The sequence below is a fragment of the Ranitomeya imitator genome, chromosome 5 (genome assembly GCF_032444005.1).
Source record: "Ranitomeya imitator isolate aRanImi1 chromosome 5, aRanImi1.pri, whole genome shotgun sequence".
Taxonomy (NCBI): domain Eukaryota; kingdom Metazoa; phylum Chordata; class Amphibia; order Anura; family Dendrobatidae; genus Ranitomeya; species Ranitomeya imitator.
The window spans coordinates 154,862,471-154,889,789 of NC_091286.1; the positions used below are offsets into that span (position 1 = coordinate 154,862,471).

The window sequence follows — 27,319 nt, forward strand, 5'->3', positions numbered from 1 at the left end:
TGTGAAAATTGTGAAATTTTAAAAATTTTCGCCAAATTTCCATTTTTATCACAAATAAACGCAGAATTTATTGACCTAAATTTACCACTAACATGAAGCCCAATATGTCACGAAAAAACAATCTCAGAACCGCTAGGATCCGTTGAAGCGTTCCTGAGTTATTACCTCATAAAGGGACACTGGTCCGAATTGCAAAAAACGGCAAGGCCATTAAGGTCAAAATAAGCTGGGTCATGAAGGGGTTCCTCCAGTTCTCTGCTTTCCTCCCACTCCAAAGACATAGTGATAGGGAATGGAACAACAGTGGGGACAGAGCCGCTAGTGAGGAGCGGCGGCATTAATGGCGCTGTACTAGTGAGCGCTACTGCTGTGTGCTAGTTACCACTGTGTGTGCGAGTGCGTCTGTCGGACACTGACTACTGCCATAGTGTGCCACGATTCTCGGCCCTGTCCCGATAGTATCATTCGCCGCCTCACTTGCTCACATACATCACGCTTCACATTCTCTCGTCTCCCATTTTAGATGCCACTGAAGCCCCTAATCCGCAATAACCGGCGTAATATGGCGGAGCTCCATAACCAGCGAGCGCGAGGCGTGGGGAGCTGGAGCGGACTGGACGCTGGAGACGCTCTGTACTTCACATCAGCTCTGTTGTTGGAACTTGGCAGGGTGATTGGTGAAGGTCGGCTCGAGCGTGCCAACCAATATGGCGGACGAGGAAGGTGAAGTAGCCAAGGAAAAGGTGAAGTCATTCGTTGTCGTGTGGTGAAGTGTTGTATATGTGACAGCTGTGGATGCCATTACTGTATGTACCGAGGACGGGATACAGCAACACGTGACCGCCGGTATTTGTTTGATCACAGTAGGACCGGGTGCTGTCTGCACATGTATCCGATACTATGTGATTACCGCACCGACAGCAACAGATCTCTGCACCGACAGCTACTGATCACCGACAGCAACAGATCTCTGCACCGACAGCTGCTGATCACCGACAGCAACAGATCTCTGCACCGACAGCTACTGATCACTGCACTACTGATCACTGCACCGACAGCTACTGATCACTACACCGACAGCTACTGATCACCGACAGCTACTGATCTCTGCACCGACAGCTGCTGATCACCGACAGCTACTGATCTCTGCACCGACAGCTGCTGATCACCGACAGCAACAGATCTCTGCACCAACAGCTACTGATCACCGACAGCTACTGATCTCTGCACCGACAGCTGCTGATCACCGACAGCAACAGATGACCGCACCGACAGCTACTGATCACCGCACCGACAGCTACAGATCACCGCACCGACACCTACAGATCACCGCACCGACACCTACAGATCACTGCACCGACAGCTACAGATCACTGCACCGACAGCTACAGATCACTGCACCGACAGCTACAGATCACTGCACCGACAGCTACAGATCACTGCACCGACAGCTACAGATCACTGCACCGACAGCTACAGATCACCGCACCGACAGCTGCAAGTCACCGCACTGACATCTACAGATCACCGCACCAACAGCTACTGTTCACCGCACCGACAGCTACTGATCACCGACAGCAACAGATCTCTGCACCGACAGCTACTGATCACCGACTGCAACAGATGACCGCACCGACAGCTACAGATCACTGCACCGACAGCTACAGATCACCTCACCGACAGCTACAGATCACTGCTGTTGTGAGTTCCGTTCTGGAGCTCCCTCCTGTGGTTGCTAATGGTATTTTTGCGAGTTCTGCCCTTGGGCTCCCTCTGGTGGTTTCAAGTGGAACTGCTGCTCCGTTAGGTAGTTGTAGCAGCTGCCTTCACTAATCGCCTTGCCTGGGTTTGTTATTTAAACCTGCTCTGGGCTTTAGTCCATGCCTGCTGTCAATGTTCTTGGTTGGATTTGATTCTTCCCTTGGATTTCTCATATGGCCAGTCCTTGTCTGCAAAAGATAAGTTTTGCTAGTTTTGTTTGTCCATTTGTTTGGACTCTATTGCTTTGCATTTTGTCTCTTTTGTCCAGCTTGTCACTATGTCTTATTCAGGCTAGCTGGAAGCTCTGGGAAAGCAGATTTGTGAGTCGGTGTGGAGTTCATTTTTGTAAACTCTGCGTGGATTTTGTAGTTTTTAATACTGACCGCACAGTATCCTTTGCTCTCTGTCTATCTAGTTTAGTTTTGGCCTCCCTTTGCTGAAATCTAATTTCATTTCTGTGTTCGTCATTTCCCTCTCCTTTCACAGTCAATATTTGTGGGGGGCTGTCTTTCCTTTTGGGGGTTTCTCTGAGGCAAGATACCGTAGCTTTCTATTTCCTTCTTTAGGGGTAGTTATATCTGAGGCTGTGACGAGGTGTCTAGGGAGTGTCAGGAACATCCCACGGCTATTTCTAGTTGTGTTGTTAGGATTAGGGACTGCGGTCAGTAGAGATACCACCTTCTCAGAGCTCGTTCCATGTTGCGTTTTAGCCACCAGGTCATTTCAGTGTGGCCTCTTAACCACCAGGTCATAACACACTGCACCGTCAGCTACAGCTCATCGCACCGACAGCTGCAAGTCACCGCACTGACATCTACAGATCACCGCACCGTCAGCTACTGTTCACCGCACCGACAGCAACAGATCTCTGCACCGACAGCTACTGATCACCGACAGCAACAGATCTCTGCATCGACAGCTACTGATCACCGACAGCAACAGACCTCTGCACCGACAGCTACTGATCACCGACAGCAACAGATGACCGCACCGACAGCTACAGATCACTGCACCGACAGCTACAGATCACTGCACCGACAGCTACAGATCACTGCACCGACAGCTACTGATCACCGACAGCAACAGATCTCTTCACCGACTGCAACAGATGACCGCACTGACAGCTACAGATCACTGCACCGACAGCTACAGATCACTGCACCGACAGCTACAGATCACTGCACCGACAGCTACAGATCACTGCACCGACAGCTACAGATCACTGCACCGACAGCTACAGATCACCGCACCGACAGCTGCAAGTCACCGCACTGACATCTACAGATCACCGCACCAACAGCTACTGTTCACCGCACCGACAGCTACTGATCACCGACAGCAACAGATCTCTGCACCGACAGCTACTGATCACCGACTGCAACAGATGACCGCACCGACAGCTACAGATCACTGCACCGACAGCTACAGATCACCTCACCGACAGCTACAGATCACTGCTGTTGTGAGTTCCGTTCTGGAGCTCCCTCCTGTGGTTGCTAATGGTATTTTTGCGAGTTCTGCCCTTGGGCTCCCTCTGGTGGTTTCAAGTGGAACTGCTGCTCCGTTAGGTAGTTGTAGCAGCTGCCTTCACTAATCGCCTTGCCTGGGTTTGTTATTTAAACCTGCTCTGGGCTTTAGTCCATGCCTGCTGTCAATGTTCTTGGTTGGATTTGATTCTTCCCTTGGATTTCTCATATGGCCAGTCCTTGTCTGCAAAAGATAAGTTTTGCTAGTTTTGTTTGTCCATTTGTTTGGACTCTATTGCTTTGCATTTTGTCTCTTTTGTCCAGCTTGTCACTATGTCTTATTCAGGCTAGCTGGAAGCTCTGGGAAAGCAGATTTGTGAGTCGGTGTGGAGTTCATTTTTGTAAACTCTGCGTGGATTTTGTAGTTTTTAATACTGACCGCACAGTATCCTTTGCTCTCTGTCTATCTAGTTTAGTTTTGGCCTCCCTTTGCTGAAATCTAATTTCATTTCTGTGTTCGTCATTTCCCTCTCCTTTCACAGTCAATATTTGTGGGGGGCTGTCTTTCCTTTTGGGGGTTTCTCTGAGGCAAGATACCGTAGCTTTCTATTTCCTTCTTTAGGGGTAGTTATATCTGAGGCTGTGACGAGGTGTCTAGGGAGTGTCAGGAACATCCCACGGCTATTTCTAGTTGTGTTGTTAGGATTAGGGACTGCGGTCAGTAGAGATACCACCTTCTCAGAGCTCGTTCCATGTTGCGTTTTAGCCACCAGGTCATTTCAGTGTGGCCTCTTAACCACCAGGTCATAACACACTGCACCGTCAGCTACAGCTCATCGCACCGACAGCTGCAAGTCACCGCACTGACATCTACAGATCACCGCACCGTCAGCTACTGTTCACCGCACCGACAGCAACAGATCTCTGCACCGACAGCTACTGATCACCGACAGCAACAGATCTCTGCATCGACAGCTACTGATCACCGACAGCAACAGACCTCTGCACCGACAGCTACTGATCACCGACAGCAACAGATGACCGCACCGACAGCTACAGATCACTGCACCGACAGCTACAGATCACTGCACCGACAGCTACAGATCACTGCACCGACAGCTACTGATCACCGACAGCAACAGATCTCTTCACCGACTGCAACAGATGACCGCACTGACAGCTACAGATCACTGCACCGACAGCTACAGATCACTGCACCGACAGCTACAGATCACTGCACCGACAGCTACAGATCACTGCACCGACAGCTACAGATCACCGCACCGACAGCTGCAAGTCACCGCACTGACATCTACAGATCACCGCACCAACAGCTACTGTTCACCGCACCGACAGCTACTGATCACCGACAGCAACAGATCTCTGCACCGACAGCTACTGATCACCGACTGCAACAGATGACCGCACCGACAGCTACAGATCACTGCACCGACAGCTACAGATCACCTCACCGACAGCTACAGATCACTGCTGTTGTGAGTTCCGTTCTGGAGCTCCCTCCTGTGGTTGCTAATGGTATTTTTGCGAGTTCTGCCCTTGGGCTCCCTCTGGTGGTTTCAAGTGGAACTGCTGCTCCGTTAGGTAGTTGTAGCAGCTGCCTTCACTAATCGCCTTGCCTGGGTTTGTTATTTAAACCTGCTCTGGGCTTTAGTCCATGCCTGCTGTCAATGTTCTTGGTTGGATTTGATTCTTCCCTTGGATTTCTCATATGGCCAGTCCTTGTCTGCAAAAGATAAGTTTTGCTAGTTTTGTTTGTCCATTTGTTTGGACTCTATTGCTTTGCATTTTGTCTCTTTTGTCCAGCTTGTCACTATGTCTTATTCAGGCTAGCTGGAAGCTCTGGGAAAGCAGATTTGTGAGTCGGTGTGGAGTTCATTTTTGTAAACTCTGCGTGGATTTTGTAGTTTTTAATACTGACCGCACAGTATCCTTTGCTCTCTGTCTATCTAGTTTAGTTTTGGCCTCCCTTTGCTGAAATCTAATTTCATTTCTGTGTTCGTCATTTCCCTCTCCTTTCACAGTCAATATTTGTGGGGGGCTGTCTTTCCTTTTGGGGGTTTCTCTGAGGCAAGATACCGTAGCTTTCTATTTCCTTCTTTAGGGGTAGTTATATCTGAGGCTGTGACGAGGTGTCTAGGGAGTGTCAGGAACATCCCACGGCTATTTCTAGTTGTGTTGTTAGGATTAGGGACTGCGGTCAGTAGAGATACCACCTTCTCAGAGCTCGTTCCATGTTGCGTTTTAGCCACCAGGTCATTTCAGTGTGGCCTCTTAACCACCAGGTCATAACACACTGCACCGTCAGCTACAGCTCATCGCACCGACAGCTGCAAGTCACCGCACTGACATCTACAGATCACCGCACCGTCAGCTACTGTTCACCGCACCGACAGCAACAGATCTCTGCACCGACAGCTACTGATCACCGACAGCAACAGATCTCTGCATCGACAGCTACTGATCACCGACAGCAACAGACCTCTGCACCGACAGCTACTGATCACCGACAGCAACAGATGACCGCACCGACAGCTACAGATCACTGCACCGACAGCTACAGATCACTGCACCGACAGCTACTGATCACTGCACCGACAGCTACTGATCACTGCACCGACAGCTACTGATCACTGCACCGACAGCTACTGATCACTGCACCGACAGCTACTGATCACTGCACCGACAGCTACTGATCACTGCACCGACAGCTACTGATCACTGCACCGACAGCTACTGATCACTGCACCGACAGCTACTGATCACCGCACCGACAGCTGCAAGTCACCACACTGACATCTACAGATCACCGCACCGACAGCTACTGTTCACCGCACCGACAGCAACAGATCACCGCATTGACCGCTACAGATCTCTACACCGACAGCTACAGATCTCTGCACTGACCTCTACTGATTACCGCACCGACCTCTACTGATCACAGCACCGACACCTACTGATCACGCACTAACAGCTGCAAGTCACGGCACCGACATCTACAGATCATTGCACCGACAGCTACAGATCTTCACCGACAGCTACAGATCACCGACATCCACAGGTCGCCGCATCAGACAGGTACGGGTCGCTGCCCCAGACAAACAGCTACAGTGCACAGGAAGGGTCAAGTGCCCACTGCAAGTGTAGACATAATGGTGCGTAACAGTTGTATGTGTCCGTGTGTGCCAGCTGCAGCTTATACCTCTAATACAACCAGAATATGCCCAAGTGTAGATATAATGGTGCGTGCTGTCTGTATATGTCCGCCCTACTGCATGCATTGGCTATACATGTCATCAAACCTAGTGTGTGCGCCGAATTCATGTGTGCGCACTGGTTAATGAAGTTGCGGTATATGTCTTCCGCCCTGATGCATGTGCTGGCTTTATGTATCCGCCCTGCTGCGTGCATCGGCTAAAAAAGTCATCAACGCTACACTATGTTCCAAATTATTATGCAGATGACATTTTTCTCGAATTTTCCTAAATAGTCGGTGCAAATGACAGTCAGTCTAATAAAAGTCATCACCCATTAGAGTATACATCGAATTTTATTGAAGAAACCTCCCAATGATAACCGTGTAATCTCCAAAATGAATAAAAACTCAAAATGCACTGTTCCAAATTATTAGGCACAGTAATAATAATCTTTTTATATAGCGCTAACATATTCCGCAGCGCTTTACAGTTTGCAGACATTATCATCACTGTCCCCAATGGGGCTCACAATCTAGAATCCCTATCAGTATGTCTTTGGAATGTGGGAGGAAACCGGAGAACCCAGAGGAAACCCACGCAAACACGGAGAGAACATACAAACTCTTTAGAACCCAGGACCCCAGCGCTGCAAGGCTGCAGTGCTAACCACTGTGCTGCCCTACACAGTAGAGTTTCTAAACATTTGATATGTTTTAAAGAACTGAAAATGCTCATTTGTGGAATTTGCAGCATTAGGAGGTCACATTAACTGAAAAAAAGCTATTTAACTCCAAAACATCCTAACAGGCCAAGTTACATGTTAACATAGGAACCCTTCTTTGATATCACCTTCACAATTCTTGCATTCTTGAGTTTTTGGAGAGTTTCTGCTTGTATGTCTTTGCATGAAGTCAGAATAGCTTCCCAGAGCTGCTGTTTTGATGTGAACTGCCTCCCACCCTCATAGATCTTGTCCTGGATGATACTCCAAAGGTTCTTTATAGGGTTGAGGTCAGGGGAAGATGGTGGCCACACCATGAGTTTATCTCCTTTTATGCCCATAGTAGCCAATGACTCAGAGGTATTATTTGCAGCATGAGATGGTGCATTGTCATGCATGAAGATGATTTTGCTTCTGAAGGCACGTTTCTGCTTTTATACCATGGAAGAAAGTTGTCAGTCAGAAACTCTATAAACTTTGCAGAGGTCATTTTCACACCTTCAGGAACCTTAAAGGGCCTTACCAGCTGTTTCCCCATGATTCCAGCCCAAAACATGATTTCTCCACCTCCTTGCTGACGTTGCAGCCTTGTTGCGACATGGTGGCCATCCACCAACCATCCACTACTCCATCCATCTGGACCATCCAGGGTTGCTCGACACTCATCAGTAAACAAGACTGTTTGAAAATTAGTCTTCATGTATGTCTGGGCCCACTGCAACCGTTTCTGCTCATGAACACTGTTTAGGGGTGGCCGAATAGTAGGTTTATGTACCACAGCAAGCCTTTGAAGGATCCTACACCTCGAGGTACGAGGGACTCCAGAGGCACCAGCAGCTTCAAATAACTGTTTGCTGCTTTGTAATGGTATTTTGGTAGCTGCTGTCTTAATCCAATGAATTTGTCTGGCAGAAACTTCCTCATTATGCCTTTAGCTGCATTAACTCTGTCTGTGCTCTGTTGCAGTCACAAATCTCTTCACAGTATGATGATCACAAAGTTTTTGTGAAGTATCTAATTTTTTCATACCTTGTCCAAGGCATTGCACTATTTAACGCTTTCCAGCAGCAGAGAGATCCTTTTTATTTCTCATATTGCTTGAAACCTTTGGCCTGCTTAATAATGTGGAACATCATTTTTAAGTAGTTTTCCTTTAATTAGAATCACCTGGAAAACTAATTATCACACGTGTTTAAGATTGATTTCAGTGATCCATTGAGCCCTGAGACACAATACCATCCATGAGTTTATTTGAAAAACAAAACAATTAAATCTTTATGACACTTAAATCCAATTTGCATAATAATTTGGAACACAGTGTAGTGTGCAGGAGGCTGCGGTATGTGTCGTCCACCCTAGTGAGTGCACTGTCTGTATATGTCAACTGCCCGTGTGTGTGCGCCGGCTGCATGTGTCGTTGGCCCTGGTGTGTGCATCGGCTGTATGTGTCGTCCGCCCTGGTGTGTGTGCCGGCTGCATGTGTCGTCGGCCCTGGTGTGTGCATCGGCTGTATGTGTTGTCCGCCCTGGTGAGTGTGCCGGCTGTATGTGTCGTCTGCCCTGATGAGTGCACTGGTTGTATGTAGTCCGCGCTGGTGAATGCGCTGGCTGTATGTGTAGTCCGTGCTGGTGAATGCGCCGGCTGTATGTGTAGTCCGTGCTGGTGAATGCGCCGGCTGTATGTGTCGTCTGCGCTGGTGAGTGCGCTGGCTGTATGTGTCATTTGCCGGCTGTATCATCTGCCCTGGTGCGTGTATCGCCTGTGCATGTCATCAACCCTAATGGGGGCATCGGCTGTACGTGTCATTCTCCCTGGCGTGTGCGTGCCGGCTGTACGGGTCATTCTCCCTGGCGCGTGTGACTGCTGTACGTGTCATTCTCTCTGGCGCGTGTGACTGCTGTACGTGTCATTCTCCCTGGCGCGTGTGACTGCTGTACGTGTAATTTTCCCTGGCGCGTGCGACGGCTGTGCGTGTCATTCTCCCTGGCGCGTGCTACGGCTGTACGTGTCATTCTCCCTGGCGCGTGCTACGGCTGTACGTGTCATTCTCCCTGGCGCGTGCGGCGGCTGTACGTGTCATTCTCCCTGGCGTGTGCTACGGCTGTACGTGTCATTCTCCCTGGCGCATGCGACGACTGTACGTGTTATTCTCCCTGGCGCGTGCGACGACTGTGCGTGTTATTCTCCCTGGCGCATGCGACGACTGTACGTGTTATTCTCCCTGGCGCGTGCGACGACTGTACGTGTCATTCTCCCTGGCGCGTGGGACGGCTGTATTTATAAATGCTCAGTCAGATGAATGTATAAGGCTATGTGCACACATCAGGATTTTCTGCAGAAATTTCTTGAACAAAACCAGAGATTTTCTGCAGAAAATCCGCACGCGTTTTTCTCGCGGTCTTTGCGTGTTTTTTTTGCGGATTTTTTGCGTTTTTTTCCGGCGCTTCCCAGTGCATTAAATAGCAGAAAATCCGCGATAAATCCGCAAAATTAATGAACATGCTTCGTATTTTTCCGCGATATGTTTCTATCGCGGAAAAAACGCAACATGTGCACAAAAATTGCGGAATACATTAAAAATGATGGGATGCTTAATGTATGCGTTTTTTTTAAGCATTTTTGAAGCTAAAAAAAATGCGTGAAAAATCCAGAACGTGTGCACATACCTTAAATCGGACTTGGATCAGGCCACACAGCACAGACTGGCTGTCACGCTCGGGTTGGGAGACCCTCCGGCAGCCATTGCACTGTGGTCTGATCTCGGTCGTCTGACTGCGCCTATCATTAAGCATTGTGCTCCGGTTTTGTGAAGCCGATTAGCTTCCATGGACATCAGTGACTTTCGTCTCCACTTTTTGTGAAACATATAGTGATCCCGATGCTCCTGAACCATTTCCTGACCTTTTAATTCTAATTTTGCTTTTCCAATTTTTATCTTCAGTCTGTGTATTCTTCCTAGTGCAGTAGCTGTCCATTAGGGCAGTCCCACACGTCCAGATAATTCCGGTACCGGAATTATCCGTGTCCGTGTGCCCGTGCGTTTCTGTGGCACATCAGTGTGCCGCCCGTGTGCCCACTGGGTACCACACGCACCGTGCAGGAGACAGCGCTAAAGTTTAGCGCTGTCCCCTGCATCGTGCTGAAGCCGCCATTCATATCTTCCCTGCAGCAGCGTTTGCTGTAGAGAAGATATGAATAATCGTGTGTAAAATCAAGATCCAGGTCCCCACCCCCTCTGCGCCCCCCTGCTGTTATTAAAATACTCACTCGGCTCCCTCGCTGGCTGGCGCTGCTTCCTGTCCTGGCCGCACCTTCTACTGTATGAGCGGTCACGTGGGGTCGCTCATTTACAGTAATGAATATGCGGCTCCACCCCTATGGGAGGTGGAGCCTCATATTCATTACTGTAATCGGCAGCCCCACGTGACCGCTCATACAGTAGAAGGTGCGGCCAGAACAGGAAGCAGCGCCAGCCAGCGAGGGAGCCCGGTGAGTATTTTAATAATAGCAGGGGGGCACACGGGAGGGGGGTGGGGACCTGGATCTTGATTTTACACACAATTATTCATATCTTCTCTACAGCAAACGCTGCTGCAGGGAAGATATGAATGGCGGCTTCAGCACCAGTGGGGGGGACAGCGCTTAATGTAGCGCTGTCTCCTACACGGCACACGGACTGCACACGGACAACGTGTTTTACACTGACCCATTGACTTTAATGGGTCCGTGTAATCCGTGCGCTCCCACGAACACTGACATGTCTCCGTGTTTGGCACACGGAGACACAGTCCGCAAAAAATCAATGACATCTGCACAGATGCATTGATTTTAATTTGTCTACGTGTGTCAGTGGCTCCGGTACGTGAGGAAACTGTCACCTCATGTACCGGAGACACTGATGAGTGAAACCGGCCTTAGGGTGCGTACATACATGCAGAATATGAACATTTGTTAAAATAAGGCAGGAGCGCTAAAGAAGAGAAGGCGGAAAAGTGTGCGCCATCCTTGGCTCTGCTCATACTGTCACCATGGCTTCTATTGTAAGGAGTTAATTTTGGCCTCTGGATACAGAGGTGCCAGCATTACTGCTTTACCCGGCTGTCCTTGTCCTTATATAAGTTTTTTTTTTTTTCCCCCTTATTAGTCCTTCAAGTTGCTATGGATCATTGATGTGCAAAAGACGCCTTGTGCACGGGAATCTGTGCTTTTCGGATCTGTTGGCTCGTTGCTAATTGGTGTTGGAAATTTTCTAGCAACAAGTAAGTGACATTAGGAGACAAAAACTCCCAAATAGGGGGAGTCCAGAGCAGGGTCTCCTCTATGACATGAATAGGCTCTGCGAGGGCATATGGTAAGAGCATGTCTTTGGGGTACAACCCCCAAATGTTAGGGCAACATGATGACTAGAAAAGCACTAGCCACGACTATCGACAAACCTCTGACCTGCTGGAGTGTGTGGGTGCCATCATAGACATAATGTGAGGCTCCTGTACCTCACTTGCATCCTGTCGTCTAAAACTTCCATGTGTTTTTATTGCTTAAAATGTTTTGGTCATGTTACTTATTTTAGGCTTAACCCTTTTACCCCCAAGGGTGGTTTGCACGTTAATGACCGGGCCAATTTTTACAATTCTGACCACTGTCCCTTTATGAGGTTATAACTCTGGAACGCTTCAACGGATCCCGGTGATTCTGACATTGTTTTCTCGTGACATATTGTACTTCATGATAGTGGTAAAATTTCTTTGATATTACCTGCGTTTATTTGTGAAAAAAACGGAAACATGGCGAAAATTTTGCAATTTTCCAACTTTGAATTTTTATGCAATTAAATCACAGAGATATGTCACACAAAATACTTAATAAATAACATTTCCCACATGTCTACTTTACATCAGCACAATTTTGGAACCAAAATTTTTTTTTGTTAGGGAGTTATAAGGGTTAAAAGTTGACCAGCAATTTCTCATTTTTACAACACCATTTTATTTTAGGGACCACATCTCATTTGAAGTCATTTTGAGGGGTCTATATGATAGAAAATACCCAAGTGTGACACCATTCTAAAAGCTGCACCCCTCAAGGTTCTCAAAACCACATTCAAGAAGTTTATTAACCCTTCAGGTGTTTCACAGGAATTTTTGGAATGTTTAAATAAAAATTAACATTTAACTTTTTTTCACAAAAAATTTACTTCAGCTCCAATTTGTTTTATTTTGCCAAGAGTTACAGGAGAAAATGGACCCCAAACCTTGTTGTACAATTTGTCCTGAGTACGCCGATACCCCATAAGTGGAGGTAAACCACTGTTTGGGCGCATGACAGAGCTTGGAAGCGAAGGAGCGCCATTTGACTTTTTAATGCAAAATTGACTAGAATTGAGATGGGACGCCTTGTTGCGTTCGGAGAGCCACTGATGTGCCTAAACATTGAAACCCCCCACAAGTGACACCATTTTGGAAAGTAGACCCCCTAAGGAACTTATCTAGAGGTGTGGTGAGCACTTTGACCCACCAAGAGCTTCACAGAAGTTTATAATGCAGAGCCGTAAAAATAAAACAAAAATTTTTTCCCACAAATATTATTTTTTAGCCCCCAGTTTTGTATTTTCCCAAGGGTAACAGGAGAAATTGGACCCCAAAATTTGTTGTCCAATTTGTCCTGAGTGCGCTGATACCCCATATGTGGGGGGGAACCACCGTTTGGGCGCATGGGAAGGCTCGGAAGGGAAGGAGCGCTGTTGTGAATTCTGTGGCAGAGCTCCCTCCTGTGGTCACAAGTGGTACTTCGGCTGATTCTCTCTGTGAGCTTCTGTTGGTGGAGGGAAGTGGTACTGCGGCTTCTGAGTTTCCTCCCTCAGGTGATCTGGTGAGGTCGTTAGGTGCTTCTCTACTTAACTCCACCTAATGCTTTGATCCTGGCTTCCTGTCAATGTTCCAGTGTTGGACTTGCTTTTCCCTGGATCATTCCTGTGGCCTGCTGCTCTGCATAGCTAAGTTCTTCTTTGCTATTTGTTTGCTATTTTTTCTGTCCAGCTTGTCTAATTTGTTGCTGGAAGCTCTGGGACGCAAAGGGTGTACCTCCGTGCCGTTAGTTCGGTACGGAGGGTCTTTTTGCCCCCTTTGCGTGGTTTTCTTTAGGGTTTTGTGTAGACCGCAAAGTTACCTTTTCTATCCTCGATCTGTTAAGAAAGTCGGGCCTCACTTTGCTGAATCTATTTCATCTCTACGTTTGTCTTTTCATCTTAACTCACAGTCATTATATGTGGGGGGCTGCCTTTTCCTTTGGGGTATTTCTCTGAGGCAAGGTAGGCTTATTTTCTATCTTCAGGCTAGTTAGTTTCTCAGGCTGTGCCGAGTTGCATAGGCAGAGTTAGGCGCAATCCACGGCTGCCTCTAGTGTTGTTTGGAGAGGATTAGGGATTGCGGTCTGCAGAGTTCCCACGTCTCCGAGCTCGTTCTATGATTTTGGGTTATTGTCAGATCACTGTATGTGCTCTGGCCGCTATGTCCATTGTAGTACTGAATTGCCTTTCATAACAGTACAGGAAGCCAAAAGTACTAATGATTCTCAATAGAGGGAAAAAAGAAGTTCTGAGACCATTTTTTTTTTTCTTTGCACTGTGTTTTGCCTTTTTTTTCCCCTAGACATTTGGGTGGTTCAGTACACAGGTGTAGCGATGGACATTAGAAGTCTGTCTTCATTTGTGGATCAGCTCTCGGCAAGAGTACAAAAGATTCAAGACACTATTGATCAGAAAGCTATGTTGGAACCAAGAATTCCTATTCCTGATTTGTTTTTTGGAGATAGAACTAAGTTTCTGAGTTTCAAAAAGAATTGTAAATTATTTCTGGCCTTGAAACCTCGCTCCTCTGGTGATCCAGTTCAACAGGTTTTGATTGTTATTTCTTTTTTGCGCGGCGACCCTCAGGACTGGGCATTTTCTCTTGCGCCAGGAGATCCTGCATTGAGTAATATCGATGCGTTTTTCCTGGCGCTCGGATTGCTGTACGATGAACCTAATTCACTGGATCAGGCAGAGAGAAATTTGCTGGCTCTTTGTCAGGGTCAGGATGAGATAGAGGTATATTGTCAGAAATTTAGAAAGTGGTCCGTGCTCACTCAATGGAATGAATCTGCGCTGGCAGCTATGTTCAGAAAGGGTCTCTCTGAAGCCCTTAAGGATGTCATGGTGGGATTTCCTATACCTGCTGGTTTGAATGAGTCTATGTCTTTGGCCATTCAGATCGGTCGACGCTTGCGTGAGCGTAAATCTGTGCACCATTTGGCGGTATTACCTGAGCTTAAACCTGAGCCTATACAGTGCGATAGGACTTTGACCAGAGTTAAACGGCAAGAACACAGACGTCTGAATGGGCTGTGTTTCTACTGTGGTGATTCCACTCATGCTATCTCTGATTGTCCTAAGCGCACTAAGCGGTTCGCTAGGTCTGCCACCATTGGTACGGTACAGTCAAAATTTCTTCTGTCCGTTACCTTGATCTGCTCTTTGTCATCGTATTCTGTCATGGCATTTGTGGATTCAGGCGCTGCCCTGAATTTGATGGACTTGGAGTATGCTAAGCGTTGTGGGTTTCTCTTAGAGCCCTTGCAGTGTCCTATTCCATTGAGAGGAATTGATGCCACGCCTTTGGCCAAGAATAAGCCTCAATACTGGACCCAGCTGACCATGTGCATGGCTCCTGCACATCAGGAGGTTATTCGCTTTCTGGTGTTGCATAATCTGCATGATGTGGTCGTGTTGGGGTTGCCATGGCTACAAGCCCATAATCCAGTATTAGATTAAAAATCCATGTCGGTGTCCAGCTGGGGTTGTCAGGGGGTACATGGTGATGTTCCATTTCTGTCAATTTCGTCATCCACCCCTTCTGAGGTTCCAGAGTTCTTGTCTGATTACCGGGATGTATTTGATGAGCCCAAGTCCGATGCCCTACCTCCGCATAGGGATTGTGATTGTGCTATCAATTTGATTCCTGGTAGTAAATTCCCAAAAGGTCGACTGTTTAATTTATCCGTGCCTGAGCACGCCGCTATGCGCAGTTATGTGAAGGAATCCCTGGAGAAGGGGCATATTCGCCCGTCATCGTCACCATTAGGAGCAGGGTTCTTTTTTGTAACCAAGAAGGATGGTTCGCTGAGACCTTGTATAGATTACCGCCTTCTAAATAAGATCACGGTTAAATTTCAGTACCCCTTGCCATTGTTATCTGATTTGTTTGCTCGGATTAAGGGGGCTAGTTGGTTCACCAAGATAGATCTTCATGGTGCGTATAATCTGGTGAGAATCAGGCGAGGAGATGAATGGAAAACTGCATTTAATACGCCCGAGGGTCATTTTGAGTATCTAGTGATGTCATTCGGACTTGCCAATGCTCCATCAGTGTTTCAGTCCTTTATGCATGACATCTTCCGAGAGTACCTGGATAAATTCCTGATTGTGTACTTGGATGACATTTTGATCTTCTCGGATGATTGGGAGTCTCATGTGAAGCAGGTCAGAACAGTTTTTCAGGTCCTGCGTGCTAATTCTTTGTTTGTGAAGGGATCAAAGTGTCTCTTTGGTGTGCAGAAGGTTTCATTTTTGAGGTTCATCTTTTCCCCTTCTACTATCGAGATGGATCCTGTTAAGGTCCAAGCCATCCATGATTGGACTCAGCCGACATCTCTGAAAAGTCTGCAAAAGTTCCTGGGCTTTGCTAATTTTTATCATCGCTTCATCTGCAATTTTTCTAGTATTGCCAAACCATTGACCGATTTGACCAAGAAAGGTGCTGATTTGGTTAATTAGTCTTCTGCTGCTGTGGAAACTTTTCAAGAGTTGAAGCGTCGTTTTTCTTCTGCCCCTGTGTTGTGTCAACCAGATGTTTCTCTTCCGTTCCAGGTCGAGGTTGATGCTTCTGAGATTGGAGCAGGGGCTGTTTTGTCGCAGATAGGTTCTGATTGCTCAGTGATGAAACCATGCGCTTTTTTTTCCAGGAAGTTTTCGCCTGCTGAGCGAAATTATGATGTGGGCAACCGAGAGTTGCTGGCCATGAAGTGGGCATTCGAGGAGAGGCGTCATTGGCTTGATGGAGCTAACCATCGCGTGGTGGTATTGACTGATCATAAGAACTTGACTTATCTTGAGTCTGCTAAGCGGTTGAATCCTAGACAGGCTCGTTGGTCGCTGTTTTTTGCCCGTTTTGACTTTGTGATTTCGTACCTTCCGGGCTCTAAAAATGTGAAGGCGGATGCTCTGTCTAGGAGTTTTGTGCCCGACTCTCCGGGTTTGTCTGAGCCGGCGGGTATCCTCAAGGAAGGAGTAATTGTGTCTGCCATCTCCCCTGATTTGCGGCGGGTGCTGCAAAAATTTCAGGCTAATAAACCTGATCGTTGTCCAGCGGAGAGACTGTTTGTCCCTGATAGGTGGACCAATAAAGTTATCTCTGAGGTTCATTGTTCGGCGTTGGCTGGTCATCCTGGAATCTTTGGTACCAGAGAGTTGGTGGCTAGATCCTTTTGGTGGCCGTCTCTGTCGCGGGATGTGCGTGTTTTTGTGCAGTCCTGTGGGATTTGTGCTCGGGCTAAGCCCTGTTGTTCTCGTGCCAGTGGGTTGCTTTTGCCCTTGCCGGTCCCGAAGAGGCCTTGGACACATATCTCTATGGATTTTATTTCTGATCTTCCCGTTTCTCAAAAGATGTCAGTCATTTGGGTGGTCTGTGATTGCTTTTCTAAGATGGTCCATCTGGTACCCTTGTCTAAATTGCCTTTCTCCTCTGATTTGGTGCCATTGTTCTTCCAGCATGTGGTTCGTTTACATGGCATTCCAGAGAATATCGTTTCTGACAGAGGTTCCCAGTTTGTTTCAAGGTTTTGGCGAGCCTTTTGTGGTAGGATGGGCATTGACTTGTCTTTTTCCTCGGCTTTCCATCCTCAGACTAATGGCCAGACCGAACGAACCAATCAGACCTTGGAAACATATCTGAGATGCTTTGTTTCTGCCGATCAGGATGACTGGGTGTCCTTTTTGCCTTTGGCTGAGTTCGCCCTTAATAATCGGGCCAGCTCGGCTACCTTGGTTTCGCCATTTTTCTGCAATTCTGGGTTCCATCCTCGTTTCTCTTCAGGACAGGTTGAGTCTTCGGACTGTCCTGGTGTGGATACTGTGGTGGACAGGTTGCAGCAGATTTGGACTCATGTAGTGGACAATTTGACCTTGTCCCAGGAGAAGGCTCAACGTTTCGCTAATCGCAGACGCCGTGTGGGTCCCCGACTTCGTGTTGGGGATCTGGTTTGGTTATCTTCTCGTCATATTCCTATGAAGGTTTCCTCTCCTAAGTTTAAACCTCGTTTCATTGGTCCGTATAGGATTTCTGAGGTTCTTAATCCTGTGTCTTTTTGTCTGACCCTTCCAGATTCTTTTTCCATACATAACGTATTCCATAGGTCATTGTTGCGGAGATACGTGGCACCTATGGTTCCATCTGTTGATCCTCCTGCCCCGGTTTTGGTGAAGGGGGAATTGGAGTATATTGTGGAGAAGATTTTGGATTCTCGTGTTTCTAGACGGAAACTCCAGTATCTGGTTAAATGGAAGGGTTATGCTCAGGAAGATAATTCCTGGGTTTTTGCCTCTGATGTCCATGCTCCCGATCTTGTTCGTGCCTTTCATGTGGCTCATCCTGGTCGGCCTGGGGGCTCTGGTGAGGGTTCGGTGACCCCTCCTCAAGGGGGGGGGTACTGTTGTGAATTCTGTGGCAGAGCTCCCTCCTGTGGTCACAAGTGGTACTTCGGCTGATTCTCTCTGTGAGCTTCTGTTGGTGGAGGGAAGTGGTACTGCGGCTTCTGAGTTTCCTCCCTCAGGTGATCTGGTGAGGTCGTTAGGTGCTTCTCTACTTAACTCCACCTAATGCTTTGATCCTGGCTTCCTGTCAATGTTCCAGTGTTGGACTTGCTTTTCCCTGGATCATTCCTGTGGCCTGCTGCTCTGCATAGCTAAGTTCTTCTTTGCTATTTGTTTGCTATTTTTTCTGTCCAGCTTGTCTAATTTGTTGCTGGAAGCTCTGGGACGCAAAGGGTGTACCTCCGTGCCGTTAGTTCGGTACGGAGGGTCTTTTTGCCCCCTTTGCGTGGTTTTCTTTAGGGTTTTGTGTAGACCGCAAAGTTACCTTTTCTATCCTCGATCTGTTAAGAAAGTCGGGCCTCACTTTGCTGAATCTATTTCATCTCTACGTTTGTCTTTTCATCTTAACTCACAGTCATTATATGTGGGGGGCTGCCTTTTCCTTTGGGGTATTTCTCTGAGGCAAGGTAGGCTTATTTTCTATCTTCAGGCTAGTTAGTTTCTCAGGCTGTGCCGAGTTGCATAGGCAGAGTTAGGCGCAATCCACGGCTGCCTCTAGTGTTGTTTGGAGAGGATTAGGGATTGCGGTCTGCAGAGTTCCCACGTCTCCGAGCTCGTTCTATGATTTTGGGTTATTGTCAGATCACTGTATGTGCTCTGACCGCTATGTCCATTGTAGTACTGAATTGCCTTTCATAGCAGAGCGCCATTTGAAATACAGACTTAGATGGAATGGTCTGCAGGCGTCACATTGCATTTGCAGAGCCCCTAATGTACCTAAACAGTAGAAACCCCCCACAAGTGACCCCATATTGGAAACTAGACCCCCAAAGGAACTTATCTAGATGTGTTGTGAGAACTTTGAGCCCCCAAGTGTTTCACTACAGCTTCTAACGCAGAGCCGTGAAAATAAAAAAAAAAATTCCCCCCAAAATTATTTTTTAGCCCCCAGTTTTGTATTTTCTCGAGGGTAACAGGAGAAATTGGACCCCAAAATTTGTTGTGCAATTTGTCCTGAGTGCGCTGATACCCCATATGTGGGGGGAACCACCGTTTGGGCGCATGGGAAGGCTCGGAAGGGAAGGAGCGCCCTTTGAAATATAGACTTAGATGGAATGGTCTGCAGGCGTCACATTGCGTTTGCAGAGCCCCTAATGTACGTAAACAGTAGAAACCCCCCACAAGTGACCCCATATTGGAAACTAGACCCCCAAAGGAACTTATCTAGATGTGTTGTGAGAACTTTGAGCCCCCAAGTGTTTCACTACAGTTTATAACGCAGAGCCGTGAAAATTAAAAAATCTTTTTTTTCCCACAAAACTTATTTTTTAGCCCCCAGTTTTGTATTTTCCCAAGGGTAACAGGAGAAATTGGACCCCAAAAGTTGTTGTCCAATTTGTCCTGAGTATGCTGATACCCCATATGTTGGGGTAAACTCCTGTTTGGGCACACGGGAGAGCTCGGAAGGGAAGGAGCACTGTTTTACTTTTTCAATGCAGAATTGGCTGGAATTGAGTTCGGACGCCATGTCGCGTTTGGAGAGCCCCTGATGTGTCTAAACAGTGGAAACCCCCCAATTATAACTGAAACCCTAATCCAAACACACCCCTAACCCTAATCCCAACGGTAACCCCAACCACACCTCTAACCCAGACACACCCCTAATCCTAATCCCAACCGCAAATGTAATCCAAACCCTAACTGTAGCCCCAACCCTAACTGTAGCCTTAACCCTAACTGTAGCCTTAACCCTAACTGTAGCCTTAACCCTAGCCCTAACCCTAGTCCTAACCCTAGCCCTAACCCTCGCCCTAGCCCTAACCCTAATGGGAAAATGGAAATAAATACATTTTTTAAATTTTTTTTATTTTTCCCTAACTAAGGGGGTAATGAAGGGGGGTTTGATTTACTTTTATAGCGGGTTTTTTAGCGGATTTTTATGATTGGCAGCAGTCACTCACTGAAAGATGCTTTTTATTGCAAAAAATATTTTTTGCGTTACCACATTTTGAGAGCTATAATTTTTCCATATTTGAGTCCACAGAGTCATGTGAGGTCTTGTTTTTTGCGGGACGAGTTGACGTTTTTATTGGTAACACTTTCGGGCACATGACATTTTTTGATCGCTTTTTATTCCGATTTTTGTGAGGCAGAATTAGCAAAAACCAGCTATTCATGAATTTCTTTTGGGGGAGGCGTTTATACCGTTCCGCGTTTGGTAAAATTGATAAAGCAGTTTTATTCTTCGGGTCAGTACGATTACAGCGACACCTCATTTATATCATTTTCTTTATGTTTTGGCGCTTTTATACGATAAAAACTATTTTATAGAAAAAATAATTATTTTTGCATCGCTTTATTCTGAGGACTTTTAGATAGAACTTTTTTAATTTTTCGCTGATGATGCTGTATGACGGCTCATTTTTTGCGGGACAAGATGACGCTTTCAGCGGTACCATGGTTATATATATCTGTCTTTTTGATCGCGTGTTATTCCACTTTTTGTTCGGCGGTATGATAATAAAGCGTTGTTTTTTGCCTCGTTTTTTTTTTTTTTTCTTACGGTGTTTACTGAAGGGGTTAACTAGTGGGCCAGTTTTATAGGTCGGGTCGTTACGGACGCGGCGATACTAAATATGTGTACTTTTATTGTTTTGGTTTTTTTTTATTTAGATAAAGAAATGTATTTATGGGAATAATAATTTTTTTTTTTTCATTATTTTTATATTATTTTTTACACACTTGTAAAAAAATTTTTTTAACTTTTTTACTTTGTCCCAGGGGGGACAATACAGATCGGTGATCTGCCAGTTTGCACAGCACTCTGACAGATCACCGATCTGTCAAACAGCGCTGCAGCGTTACCAAGTGCCTGCTCTGAGCAGGCACTTGGTAAGCCACCTCCCTCCCTGCAGGACCCGGATCCGCGGCCATCTTGGATCCGGGACTTTCTGCAGGGAGGAGGTGAGAGACCCCCGGGTCTCAGGGAAGCCCGCAGGGAGCCCCCTCCCTGCGGGAAGCTTCCCTGCACCGCCGGCACATCGCGATCATGTTTGATCGCGGTGTGCCGGGGGTTAATGTGCCGGGGGCGGTCTGTGACCGCTCCTGGCACATAGTGCCGGATGTCAGCTGCGATAAGCAGCTGACACCCGGCCGCGCTCCCCCCGTGAGCGCGGCCGATCGCCTATGACGTACTATTCCGTCCGTGGGAAGTAAAGCCCACCCCACATGGACGGAATAGTACGTCTGATGGCAGAAAGGGGTTAAAGAGAATCTGTCACCAGGTTAATGCTACCTTATCTTAGAGCAGCATAATGTAGGGGCAGAGACCTCAATTCCAGTGATGTCACTTTTTGAGCTGCTTGCTGTAGTTTTGTTAATCAGCAGATTATCATCACTAGAGGCCTACTTGTCTTGTGCCACATAGTTCTGCCCTCACCACTGATTGGCAGCTTTCTGTCTATGCACAGTGTACCCAGAGCTGCCAATCAGTGGTGTGGGCGGGGTTATACAGAGCTCAGCATTAGGCCGGGGTCACACTAGACCGTAATACGGACGAGTGCAATGCGCTAAAAAATTGCATAGCACTCGTCCCAATGTTAATCAATGGGGCAGCTCCCATCATCCGATATTTTCTCGGCCGTATTCAGGATCCGAGTGAAATCGCAGCATGCTGCGATTGTCAGCGTTTCTTGGCCGAGAATTGCCAATGAAAGTCTATGGAAGCCCCAAAAATACGGATCACACACGGACCAGCAGTGTGACTTGCGAGGAATACGCAGCGCTGTTAGAGAGAAAAGCCGGCAATTCAGTGCGGTGTACAGTAAAATCACACTGACAGCTTAGAATAGAATAGGTCGAATAAATGTGTACACATAGAATAGGTATATATATATATATGTCAGTGAGACACATATATGTATATATATTAATATTTCTTCCAGCGCTAGACAGCTTTAAAGCCGGTAATTCAATTACCGGCTTTTGCTTTCTCCTTCCTAAAACCCGACATGATATGAGACATGATTACATACAGTAAACCATCTCGTATCCCCATTTTTTTTGCATATTCCACACTACTGTCAGTAGTGTGTCTATGCAAAATTTGGCCGTTCTAGCTAGTAAATTAAGGGGTTAAATGGCGGAAAAAATTGGCGTGGGCTCCCGCACAATTTTCTCTGCCAGAGTAGTAAAGCCAGTGACTGAGGGCAGATATTAATAGCCTGGAGAGGGTCCATGGTTATTGGCCCCCACCTGGCTAAAAACACCTGCCCCCAGCCACCCCAGAAAAGGCACATCTGGAAGAAGCGCCTATTCTGGCACTTGGCCACTCTTCCCATTCCCGTGTAGCGGTGGGATATGGGGTAATGAAGGGTTAATGCCACCTTGCTATTGTAAGGTGACATTAAGCCAAATTAATAATGGAGAGGCGTCAATTATGACACCTATCCATTATTAATCCAATACTAGTAAAGGGTTAAAAAAATACACAAACACATTATTAAAAATTAATTTAATGAAATAACACAAAGGTTGTTGTAGTAATTTATTCTACTCTCAATCCACTCACTGAAGACCCTCGATCTGTAAATCAAAAAAACATAATAAACCAATAATATACATACCTTCCGAGGATCTGGCACGTCCAACGATGTAGATCCATCTGAAGGGGTTAAACTATTTTGCAGACACGAGCTCCGCTAATGCAGGATGCTCATTTCTGCAAAACCCCGGCGAATGAAGCTAAATATAGGTCAATGATCTATATTTAGCTTCATTTGCGGTGAGGCGCCCTCTGATGGTTGTTCCTAGATCGTGGGAACTTTCCTAGAAAGCTCCCTGGCTCGAGTTCATATGAGGAAAACCAGCAGAGGGCGCCCTCTTATGATCTCGAGCAAGGGAGCTTTCTAGGAAAGTTCCCACGATCTAGGAACAGCCAGCAGAGGGCGCCTCACCGCAAATGAAGCTAAATATAGATCATTGACCTATATTTAGCTTCATTCTCCGGCGTTTTGCAGAAATGAGCATCCTGCATTAGCGGAGCTCGTGTCTGCAAAATAGTTTAACCCCTTCAGATGGATCTACATCGTTGGATGTGCCAGATCCTCGGAAGGTATGTATATTGTTGGTTTATTATGTTTTTTTGATTTACAGATCGAGGGTCTTCAGTGAGTGGATTGAGAGTAGAATAAATTACTACAACAACCTTTGTGTTTATTCCATTAAATTAATTTTTAATAATGTTTGTGTATTTTTTTAACCCTTTGACGCCTCTCCATTATTAATTTGGCTTAATGTCACCTTACAATAGCAAGGTGGCATTAACCCTTCATTACCCCATATCCCACCGCTACACGGGAATGGGAAGAGAGTGGCCAAGTGCCAGAATAGGCGCATCTTCCAGATGTCCCTTTTCTGGGGTGGCTGGGGGCAGATGTTTTTAGCCAGGGGGGGGCCAATAACCATGGACCCTCTCCAGGCTATTAATATCTGCCCTCAGTCACTGGCTTTACTACTCTGGCGGAGAAAATTGTGCGGGAGCCCACGCCAATTTTTTCCGCCATTTAACCCCTTAATTTAATAGCTAGAACGGCCAAATTTTGCATAGACACACTACTGACATTAGTAGTGTGGAATATGCAAAAAAAATGGGGAGAAGACATGGTTTACTTTATGTAAACCAGGTCTCATATCATGTCGGGTTTTAGGAAGGAGAAAGCAGAAGCCGGTAATTGAATTACCGGCTTTCTGCTATATCGCGCTGGATGAAATATTAATATATATACATATATGTGTCTACTGACGTTGTGTGTGTCCCCGGCCTTAGAGAGCTGTTATATCTGCAGCAAATAACAGGGATTTTATCCAAACAGTAAGCAGCCAAGTAAGTGACACATCGCTAGAATGAGGCCGGGATCACACATACGCGAGATACGGCCGAGTCTCGCAGGTGAAATCCCTCCTCTGGTGCCGACACTCCGGAGCGGAGCGTGCAGCCGCACAGCAATACATAGAGCTGCACGCTCCACTCCGGAGTGCCGGCGCCAGAGGAGGGATTTCACCTGCGAGACTCGGCCGTATCTCGCGTATGTGTGATCCCGGCCTAGGGGTCCTCTCCACATTATGGTGCTCTCAGTATCACAAATCTGGTGACAGAGTCCCTTTATATTTCTGCCATTTACTAAAAAGAGATTTGTTGACAGATTTGAAAAATTGTTGAGAATAGATGATCAGTGAAAGAGCGAAGCGACAGATAAATGGCCCAAAAGGTTGAGCAGCAGAAAACACACTAGAAATACCCATTGTAATATGGAACTTCCTCTGAAGGTTTTTTTCTTCTTAGCATGTGTCCACATTTTTCTGCAAGAAAGTTTCACACTTGAGGTAAGTTCACATGCTGAGTGTGCAGCAAAATCTGACCTGAAAGGTGCCCTAAATTCTGCCGAAGGGAATGACACCCTGCAGATGTAGAATTTGTGGGTCAGTGTCCATCAATGTGCAGATGAGAATTGCTCAGATCTCCTTTATTTAGCTGGTGCTGTATTAAGCTGCAGATTATTTACATGAAAATCTGCACCAAATAGGTAACGAGGGAATTCACTCTTGGAGCTTATTTAACACAGAATGTTTTTTATTTTATTTTTTAGGTTTGACTTTTTTTTTTTTTTTTAAACCATAGGCAAATTCACTTGGCAGCAGCTCACTGGATAGCGCACAGATTGCTGGGCCTGACCTTCGGAGCAGCTTGTGCTAGATCCATAGAGCTGTTAGGCTATGTGCACATGTTGCAGATTTTGCTGCGGATCTGCAGCTGTTTTCCATGCGTTGTACAGTACCATGTAAACCTATGGAAAACAAAATCCACAGTGTACATGCTGCAGAAAAAAAACAGACGGAAATGCTGCGTTGTTTCTTCCGCAGCATGTCAATTCTTTGTGCGGATTCCGCTGCGGTTTACACCTGCTCCATAATAGGAAGCTGCAGGTGGTGTAAAACCGCAGGTGGATTACGCAAAAAAAAAAAAAAACGCTGTAAATCTGCAGTGCGGATTTACCAAAATCTGCGGAAAAATCCGCACACCTTTCCGCAACGTGTGCACATACGCTTCGTAGGAATTATTTCTCATTTTTATTTTAAAAGCATTAAATCTGTATCGGACTGCCCTTTTCACATTTTTTCCTTTGTCCTTGCAGGCAGGGTTAAACGTTCTTGTGACTTAGCTGCTGGTGGGTTCATTCTTAGTACCTTAGGCTCTTGGTAAGTTTTTCCTTTCTTCAAAATTTGTGTTGGCTAAAATGTTAGCAGGAATGTATGTACTATTGGGTGCAGGGAGGTAAGGACATTGCAGAAGTCTCTGAGGTGCAGCTTCGTTCAAAGGGGTTGTCCAGGTTCATCAGTCTCTCTCGGTGACTGCAGCCTTGTGAATCCTCCCTCCCATATTCATACTCCTGGCCACATTCCTACTAGATGTGTGTGGCCTCAATCAACTCACCTGCAAGGAGCTAGCCTGCGTACTACTTCTGGTCAGGATGTGACCAGAAGTCAGTATATTGCATGCTTGCAGTGATGTGACCGTTTTGTTTCTCTCTGCCGGCACCAGATAATCTTTGCAGCGCGCAATATGCCCACTGTAAGGATTCATATGTCTATAATTACTTAGTGACTTTCTTGCCTACTTTCGTGAAAAACCTGGCCAACTCTTATAATGTGACAGCCTTGTAAATTACTATGTGACTAGCTGTTTACTGTAGTTTGATAAAATCCTAGTACATTGACGCTATATTGGTGAAAAGAGATTTGGGGTGGAAATACCAGTCTGACTTTATTTTTCCTTGTGTTTTATTTTAGGTTATACTGTAGATACAATTATGCAAAACTGAGGATTCAGCAAAGAATAGTACAAGATGGTATTAAAAATAAGGTGATATATGAAGGCAGCAATATTGATCCAACAGCTAAAGACAGCCGCAACAATGGCTCATAATTACGATTGTTTTTTTTCTTTTACTATTTCTGGAAAATATTTACCCTTTTTTCCTTTCCTGTTATTGAAATGTTGTAAAGAATACATACAAAAAAAAGGCTCATAATCCAGAATCCTAACCATGGCCTGGAGAGCTAAAGGTTGTTCTGCAAACTGCAATGATGATTGGAAACTTGTTGCCATCTTTTCTGGAGATTTTATCATTTTGTAAGATTTTGTCATATGTAAATAATAAATGACTTGTGTTTTCTTTGTATGTTGCAATCACATTGTTATATTTGTGTTTTTGCTTATTTTATTTAGTTCAGAAAGGGAGCAAAATTGCCTGCAAAATAGGGATTTTTGTGTACTCGCCGTAAAATCCTTTTCTCCGAGCCATTCATTGGGGGACACAGACCGTGGGTGTATGCTGCTGACACTAAGAGGCTGACACTAAGTGATACAATGAAAGTTAGCTCCTCCCCTGCAGTATACACCCTCCTGCTGGCTCTCAGCTAACCAGTTAATTGCAAAAGCAGTAGGAGATCAATAAAAACATATGAGCGTATAGCATTTCATATTATATATGAGAGTATAGCATGTCAGATTATAAAACAAGCATAAGCTACTAACAGGGTGGGAGCTGTGTCCCCCAAAGAATGGCTCGGAGAAAATTATTTTACGGTGAGTACACAAAAATCCCTATTTCTCCTTCGCCTCATTGGGGGACACAGACCGTGGGACATCCCAAAGCAGTCACTGGGAGGGGACAACATCAGATCAGGCCCTGTGTAACCGCTACTTACAAGTACGCCACCGCGGCCTGCAGAGTCCGCCTGCCCAGACTCATATCTGTTGAAGTGTGGGAATTATAGTGCTTCAAGAATGCATGCGGACTGGATGAATCCGCAAGCTTGCAGGCGTGCTTTGCCGACGCCAGGTGCCTAGAACCCTCGATAGACAGGGAGATAGGCTGGTATCTAAGGCCAGCGTCACACTCAGCGTATAAAAATACGGTCCGTAATTTACGGCCGTAATACGCAGAAAAGTCCCCAAAATAGTGGTCCGTATCTCCTCCATAGGCAGGGTGTGTCAGCGTATTTTGCGCATGGCATCCTCCGTATGTAATCCGTATGGCATCCGTACTGCGAGATTTTCTCGCAGGCTTGCAAAACCGACATACGGACATACAATGGATCCATGTTCTCAAAAAATCATAAAAACATATATACTGTACTTTACAGGCAGGAGCTCTGATATAATGCAGTTGTGCTCATGCCTGTAAAACCCCGGGGAATGAAGGTAATGTAGGTCAATGACCTATAGTTACCTTCAGTCGCGGTGATGCTC

General features: G+C 46.3%; 1 protein-coding gene across 1 annotated transcript; it reads left to right on the forward strand.

The window, feature by feature from the left end:
• The first annotated feature begins 613 nt into the window (after positions 1-613).
• Positions 614-26,246, forward strand: COX20 (cytochrome c oxidase assembly factor COX20). Its single transcript, XM_069769227.1, has 4 exons — positions 614-743; positions 11,308-11,422; positions 25,200-25,263; positions 25,855-26,246. Exons 1-4 carry the CDS (start codon positions 708-710, stop codon positions 25,988-25,990), a joined length of 351 nt encoding a protein of 116 aa, XP_069625328.1. The 5' UTR covers positions 614-707; the 3' UTR covers positions 25,991-26,246.
• Positions 26,247-27,319: the final 1,073 nt, after the last annotated feature.

Excerpts from the sequence above, each read along its gene's own strand:
- COX20 (XM_069769227.1), top strand. The coding sequence starts at position 708 with ATGGCGGACGAGGAAGGTGAAGTAGCCAAGGAAAAG. Across the intron at positions 744-11,307 it reads GTGAAGTAGCCAAGGAAAAG|TCCTTCAAGTTGCTATGGAT; the intron begins GTGAAGTCATTC and ends CCCCCTTATTAG. Across the intron at positions 25,264-25,854 it reads CTTAGTACCTTAGGCTCTTG|GTTATACTGTAGATACAATT; the intron begins GTAAGTTTTTCC and ends GTTTTATTTTAG.